Raw genomic sequence first — 7,200 nt, 5'->3', positions numbered from 1 at the left:
GTTCCTGCTGGCCCAAGGAACCAGTGTCACCAGGTGGCCACCCCCATGTCCCACACTCGAAGTGGCACTACTGCTGTCCCCATCCTGCCTCCAGAGTGACTCATGACAGCAGATGCCACATGGGCTTGTCGGACCTTGGGTAAGTGTTGGTCTGTACAAATCAAGATGCAGCTGGGAATGGCGGTACACACCTTTAATCCCAGCACTGTGAGTTCAAGGTCAGCCTGGTCTACATAGAGCCCCTGTCTCAATAAAATAAAATAAAATAAAAAAGTCATACAGTGTGACTACCGTGTGAGCAAACACAGAAGCAGGAAATGGCAGCACAGGACTCGGGGTGGCGTCTGGGTGAAGATGACATTCTGCGGCCAGCAGGGCCCAGCTCCTACCTGTCCTGATTGCAGTCTGGCTGTCAGACCCTGTCTCTCCTACAAGAGGCATCCTGGTGGATTCTGGCTGCCCCAGGGTCTGGCTCCCTGCTACAGCTCCTGTCCCCCTACACAGGCCTTAGCACTGTTTTTAGCTCTGCTGGACCTGCAGCCCCCACCCCCCAGGATCCTTGGGAAGGAGGGGCACATGGCTGGACCAATGCCCAGGAGTGTGTATCTGGGGACCCAAGGCGTCTCCTGCTAAACCCTGAGATTGTGTTCCTGGTAACCTGGTAGGGGCATGGAGTCCTCATGGTGAGGTCCAACGTAGGCACCTAGGTGCCACTTACCAGGTCACCAGACTACCCAAGCAGCTGGTGTCCCTGCTGAGAGCCCCCCCATGTCTACCCACCCGGGACATGGGAGGACACCCCCAGGAAGGGCTGTGCAGGCTGCAGGCTGCCAGTCACTCCTGTGGTGGTCATGGCAGACTTGCTGGCTCCAGTATCATTGCTGTGAGGCCTGTCTGTCCCTGACACACACAGGGTGCCCTGTTTCCCTGGGAGCTGGAACACGGGCTCTCTGTTTGCACCTGGGTTGGCCATCCCCCGCACCCCCCAGGCAGGCTGAGGGGGTGCTCTGTACAGACCACACTTGTGCCCCCCTCGACCAGCCTCCTCAGCTGAACCTTTTTGTTGTCCCTTCTGGGATCCTCGGCAGTGTGGCCCAGGGGCGGGCAACATGGGCTCCAGACACCATGCTTGGTGAGAAGGGGGATGGGCAAGTATTCCCAGAGTCTCTGCTGTCCTTATAGCTGGAGAGCTGGGGCAATTCTGTACACTTGTGAAGGGAAGTCTATGCCAAGCCTTTTCTTTTTAAAAAATAAATTTATTTTTATGTTATGTGCATTGGTGTTTCACCTGCATATATGCCTGAGTGAAGGTGGCAGATCCTGTGGAACTGGAGATACAGATAGTTGTCAGCTGCCATGTGGATGCTGGGAATTGAACCTGGAAGAACATCCAGTGTTCTTGACCACTGAGCCATCTCTCCAGCCCCCTTATGCCAAGTCTTACGGCCAAGGTCCCCACCAAAATAGGTCCACTGGGCCCCCTGCAGATCACCCACGGCCACAAGCTGAGGACGATTTCTATCCATGCTTTCCAAATATTCTGCTGCAGGAGTGTGCAAGGGACCCATGAGTTCATGTTTCTGTAGTGTCTGCCCAAGTAGTGTGTAAGGGCCCCTGGGGAGAGACCAGGCTGAGGATAGCAAGCCTCTTTCCCTCAGGGAGATGGTTGAGGTGATCGTGTGCTGTGAGGGAGACCTGGCCATTGGCCTGAGTATGTGATTCTGTGAGAACTAGCCTCTAGGTCAGGGAATCTGAGAACCCCCGGGGTTCAGCAACCTATGGGGTTGCTTACCATAGCTCAGACTAAGAAAGGCTCCCCAAGTGACTGCCATCCAGATATGGGCAGTGACCTTCTGTGATGTCCAGGTAGGTGGCAGTGTGGTACTGGAGACAGGGTGGGTGGGTGCCTCTGAGGGTGGAGGATGAGAAGCATGGTGCTGCCTTGAAGCTAAAGGGGAGGCCTGGTGCCCATGTGACCCCACTGTGTGGCCAAATGCAGGGCATGGGGGTGATGGGGCTTCTCCCCATAACAGAGATGGGACAGCAAGGTGCCGGGGACAGAGGCAGGAGGCTGGCAATTTTGGAAGCACCACCTTTTTCAACTCTCTTCTGTGTGGGACCCATGGCCACAGCAGAAAGGACAGGTAGAAAAGCAGTTAGTCTCTGGTCTTTATTTCAGGGTGTGTTTAGACGGGGTTTCGGCAGCGGCCACTCCCGAGTCCTAAAGTAGTCCTTCAAATCCTTAAGCCGGAGTGGGGGGAAGTAGGGACCAATGCGCTTGCGTATCCACCACTTGCCCTGGGCAGCGTGCTTGCCACTGGGGAGGCTGAACCGGTAACGGTAGTGTTCTCCTCGGATCCACCTGCAGGGGAAAATGTGTCAGTCTGCTGTCTCTGCTTCCCCCAGGCTCCTCGTGGCCCCTCCATTCCAGAAGGCAGGCCTAGGTCCCTGCAACCCGTGGGTGGAGCCCCATCAGCCTCATGATCAAAACATTCCCATGCCTGTTACAAATCTTGGATGTCAAACAGGTACATCTGGGCTCCAGTGATGGCAGATCCTGTGTTCTAGAACTTGAGGGGGATCCTAGCTGATGCCCTGTCTCTGTGATTCACCCTTTCCAACCTGTGCTACTAGGGTGTGCCCAGGACACAGCAAGCCTGTGTTGGGGCCAGGGGGACATGCTGTGTGTTTTTGTGTGTGGGGTCTTGATGCATCATTGGTTCTGAGTGGGGCTGCCATCCTTCCTTCCTCTGGTATGTAAACCTGAGTGAATAAGGGTCCTTGATGGCGGTCAGTGTTGGGGTGAGGCTGGGTAGTGCTGAGCAGAGTCACACTGGACTCCACAGGTGGGCATGGAGAGGGTAAGGCCGTGCCCTGGAGATTGCCACAAAGTCCCTCTTCTCCTGAATCGGGGGTCCTGACCCTACATTTCACAAGGCTGGGGAGGGCAGGGATGCGGAGCCCCGGGGAGGCCACTGTCCTGTGATCACTCCGTCTTCTCTGAACTGGCCTCCTTGCTTTCATCTTCTTCTCAAACAGTCCAAGGTCTAGGCTGCAGGGCCTGGACACTACTTACAGCCAGAGCGGGTGTGGGTTGCTGGGGGTCGGGTCCTGCGACAGGGCTCAGGTGCCGAGTGTTGGGCCTGGGAGGTTGGGGAAGAGCCAGGGCCTCATGCTTTCCCTGGCTGGTCTGTGAGGGTACTGAGGAGGTCTGACACCACTCCTGGAACGTTCTAGAAGGTGACTCTGCTGGTTAGTTTTTATCAGTGTGACACACACTGGAGTCACCTGGGAAGAGGGAACTTCAACGTTAGCCTCTATCGGGGTGACCTACAGGTGTGTCTGGGGGCATTTTCTTGACGGATGATGGATTTGGGCACTCAGCAACTGTGCGAGATGCCACTCTTAAGCAGGTGGACCTGGGCTGTGGAAGAAAGAAGGCTGAGCAGCCCGTGAGCAGCGCTCCTCTGTGGTTTCGGCTTCAGTTTCTGAGGAGGCCAGAAGAGGGTGTTGGATGCTTCAGAACTGGAGTTACAGATGGTTGTGAGGCACCGTGTGGGTGTTGGGACTCAAACCCGGGTCCTCTGCAAGAGCAGCCAGCGCTCTGAACCACTGAGACACCTCTCCAGCTTTACTTTTCTTTTCTTTTTTTAAAAAAGTGATTATTCTAGAGGGCTGGGGACATAGACCAATAGGTATAGTGTTCGATCCCTAGAAACCACATTAAAATAACAAAACAGAGTGTAATGGTGCACCTTGGACCCAGTGTTGGGGAGGTGGGAAACAGGATTCCCAGGGCTCTCTGGTTAGCCAGCCTCTCTGAATTGGTGAGATCTGGATCTCAGGGTCCTTTGACCCTCAGTGGCAAGGTGGTGACTCTGGCTGACTGCTCAGCTCCTTCATTGTCTACAGTTTCTAGATGTCTACTGTGACCATCTGGGGTTCCCTTTGTTTACTGACCTTTCAGGGCCGTGTCTTTTGGCAACTTTGGGAAATGTTCATTAATGCCTTCCAGTCCCAGGGGGACTCTTTGTCTCGGGGGCAGACACCCGTCCTGGATCTTGTTGCTGTCCTAGGCTCCACGCTCCACTCAGGTGCTCAGCTGACACACACGGGCCACTGCCGACGACTCCCCCTCATCCCAATCCTTCCTCCCCTCCTCCAGTGCTCCACTCCAGGCCTAGTGCTCCACTCCAGGCCCAGTGCTCGCCGTCCTGAGTCTCGCTTGGTTCTTCCTCTGTCTTCTACTTCTCTGATGACTCTTCTTGTGGATGTTGTGCTTCTAATCTCCTCACAACTGCTGTGGGGAGAGTCAGCTGTCGTCAACCACGGACTGCTCTGCCTCATCAGTTCAATGTCTTCCTGGTTCTTGGGGTGCTGTGAACATCCCAAATCACATTCAACCTTTCTGTTGTGTTGCTTCCTCTAACTCCATGCTGGAAGTCCAGATGTTCTACCTGGCCCCTGGCACTGCCAGGCAGAGGTGGCGATGACAAGAAACCAGGCTGGCACTGCTGGCTGTGGTGAGCTTCTGGGTCACCACGGGGCCTTCCAGCAGCTCAGTGAGTGGCCTCTCCTCCTTCAGAGTGGAGTCCATGTGCTCCTGGCTCTTCCTGAGAGGTGGGGCCGCTTGCTTGGTGGCTTAGGCTGGAGCAGAATGGGCTTCCCGCAGCTTCTGCCTTGCCAGCGGCTCCTCTCTGGACATCTGCTGCTGTTTCATCTCCACAGACAGGAAGCAAGACAAGCTGGTACTATTTGAAGGTTGATGCTGGAGTCCTGGGGTCCCTCGCTAGCCACCCCCCTGACTGTTCAACACTCCTGTGTTTATTTCATGGGCAGCACCCAGGCTCAGTGCAAGGTAGGGAGTTATCTGATCCATCCTCCCACCACGGAGACTCCAGAGTCACTACCCATTTCAGAAAATCACAGCTGACAGTGGGGGCAGGCCGAGGTCATGTTCAGCTCTGCAACTAAGCAGAGTGTGATGATGACCCCTCTGCTGGGCCATGCTCTGTGGCACTAACTGTATTTCAACTTGCACATATACTAACAGTGAATATCAGTTCACTACTGATCCACACAAGAGGCAGCTGGATTTGCATCTTCACATCCACAGATCTGTCTGCAGGCTTTATTTCCACAAGGTACACCTGACCACATCCTCAGGGCCTCCAGCTGAATCAGGAGACCTACCTCATCCTAAGCCTAGGTCTTCCACCCATCTCTGGCAGGTGGGGCACCATCCCAAGACAGTAGCCAGGAGGCTGGTCAGTGAAAAGCTTTCCAGAGTCTGGAAGGACACAGCTCTACGTCAGAGATGTTTGGCCACTGGCAAATCTGGGGGTGTGTATCCACTTCAGTGTGTGCCTAGTTCAGATCTGCTGGTGGCTACAGGGTGCTAGGCAGAGGGGAGGGGAGTGAGGCTGGTGGTCCCTGGGGAGGGACGTCCCCACACCCCCAGTGCCACAGTAGGCAGTGTGGGAGGCACTTGGCTGGCTCCCTTGTCTGGGCCGTCACACTTGCAGCTGCTCACTGCCCCTCAGCACCCCTCCTGACAGTCCCGACAGCTGTGGGCAGCTCCAGGTGCAGCTGTCCTGAAGCTTCTCCAGGGAGAGACAGGGACATGTTTTCTGTCAGGATCAATGGTGGGCAGGACACAGGGGAGGGATGGGGCCAGTTCAGGACTACTCAGTCCCCTAGTCTCTGGCTGCTACTAAATTCCACATCATGTATCAGGGTGTCCAACTCAGGCACTAATGGACAGTGCTCACTGAACACAGGCTGAAATGAAGAAAGGGACTCTCACCTGGGGGGTGCCCTGCCCTCAAAGGGGTTGAGGGCGATGAGGGACAGGGCCTCGGAGTCACCAGCCAGAAGCTTACCCGCCAGGTGGATGATCCACTCGTTCTGTTCATAGGTCTGGAAGGACAGTGTTTTTGAGTATGGGGACAGCCACCCCCCAGCAAGCTGGCATCTGTCCTGGTGTAGACCCTGCCTGGTCACTGTGACATTACCTGCTTCCCTGTGCTTCACAGCCTGGCCAGAGTATGGCATGGTCAGATGTGCCAGGACTGGGTTTCCTCTGAGGGTCCACTTGTCAACCTTCCAGGAACTGCCTGCTTCACGTTTTTTCTGGGTTCTCACCTGGGGATCACTCACTCATGGAGCAGCCCTCAGCTGTGTTTTTTACCTGGCTATTTTTCCTGGCCTTAGGTGTGACTGGCCTGGGCCTGGGGGGAGTGGAACTATCCACAGGAACTTTTCCCAGGCAGGTCTAGGTCAAAGCAGGCCTGCTCAGTGCCTTGGGTGGGATGCACCTCTAAGGAGAGGACCCCCTCCTCAATGACCCTCTTGGTGGGAGTCTAAGCACCCTTTGCAAAGAGCACGCATGCAGGGCTTGTCTGTGGGTAAAGGAGAGTTTGCTCCGGGTCAGAGCATCATGATGGGTTGTCATTACCTGAAAAGCTGCAAACCACATTAGCCAGTCCAGGCGGTAGTGGTATGGAGAGATAAGGCACGGCCGCCTCCAGGGGTCGCCTGGTTTGCACTTGAATTCATAATCTTCCCATACAGCATCAGGCGCACTGGCGTTAGGACTAGCTGTGCCCTGCAGGATCACCTCAGTCCGTTCCTTGGTGATACTGGGGGAGATGAAGAAGGCCAGTGTATCCACAGTATCTGCCTTCCCCCAGCTGAGAGGGTGATACCATGAGCCCATGCCCCCCGAAAGTGAGCCAGGATGGACAGGAGGGCAGAGCCCAGTGCCCCAGCCAGGATGCCTGGCCCATACCTTCCAAATGCCCCGTAGGTGTTGACAATCCTGAGTGGGTTGAAGGAGGTGTTCATGACCTGTCTGGAGCTTAGGAGGTTGATAACCACAGGGACGCTGAGCCAGGCCACCAGGATGCCCAGGGAGATGTTGACCACTCGCCGCACCATGCAGCCTAGCCCACGGGGAGGGGTGGGGGACAGGGTGGTCCTCATCAGCCAGGCTCCCACTCTCACGGCAAAGCTGGGCTATCCCTTCAGGAAACTTTGGATGCTATTCTGCCTCTCTAGGCTCAAGAGGACCTACAGGTCTACCCAGCTGATGGAAGCCATGGGCTGGGAAAGGTGCCCCGAGCCACAGCCCCTTATGCTTGAGCCAAGAGCAACTCCTGAAGCCAATATGGAGAACCAAGTGTGACTGTCCATGCAGGG

General features: G+C 55.7%; 1 protein-coding gene across 3 annotated transcripts in view; it reads right to left on the bottom strand.

Annotated features, from left to right (window-relative positions):
• Positions 1-2,155: 2,155 nt before the first annotated feature.
• The window catches only part of Lmf1 (lipase maturation factor 1), an 89,438-nt gene continuing 84,393 nt past the window's right edge, over positions 2,156-7,200 (bottom strand). For all 3 annotated transcript variants that reach the window (XM_036196386.1, XM_036196384.1, XM_036196385.1), the window contains 4 exons: positions 6,791-6,944; positions 6,458-6,641; positions 5,807-5,919; positions 2,156-2,362 (listed from right to left, as the gene is read on the bottom strand). In XM_036196386.1, coding sequence (XP_036052279.1) covers positions 2,176-2,362; positions 5,807-5,919; positions 6,458-6,641; positions 6,791-6,944 — 638 coding nt within the window. In that variant the 3' untranslated portion in view covers positions 2,156-2,175. The remainder of the gene's footprint in view (positions 2,363-5,806; positions 5,920-6,457; positions 6,642-6,790; positions 6,945-7,200) is intronic.

The sequence above is a fragment of the Onychomys torridus genome, chromosome 8 (assembly GCF_903995425.1).
Source record: "Onychomys torridus chromosome 8, mOncTor1.1, whole genome shotgun sequence".
Classification (NCBI taxonomy): Eukaryota; Metazoa; Chordata; class Mammalia; order Rodentia; family Cricetidae; genus Onychomys; species Onychomys torridus.
This window is presented reverse-complemented; position numbering and strand designations above follow the sequence as displayed.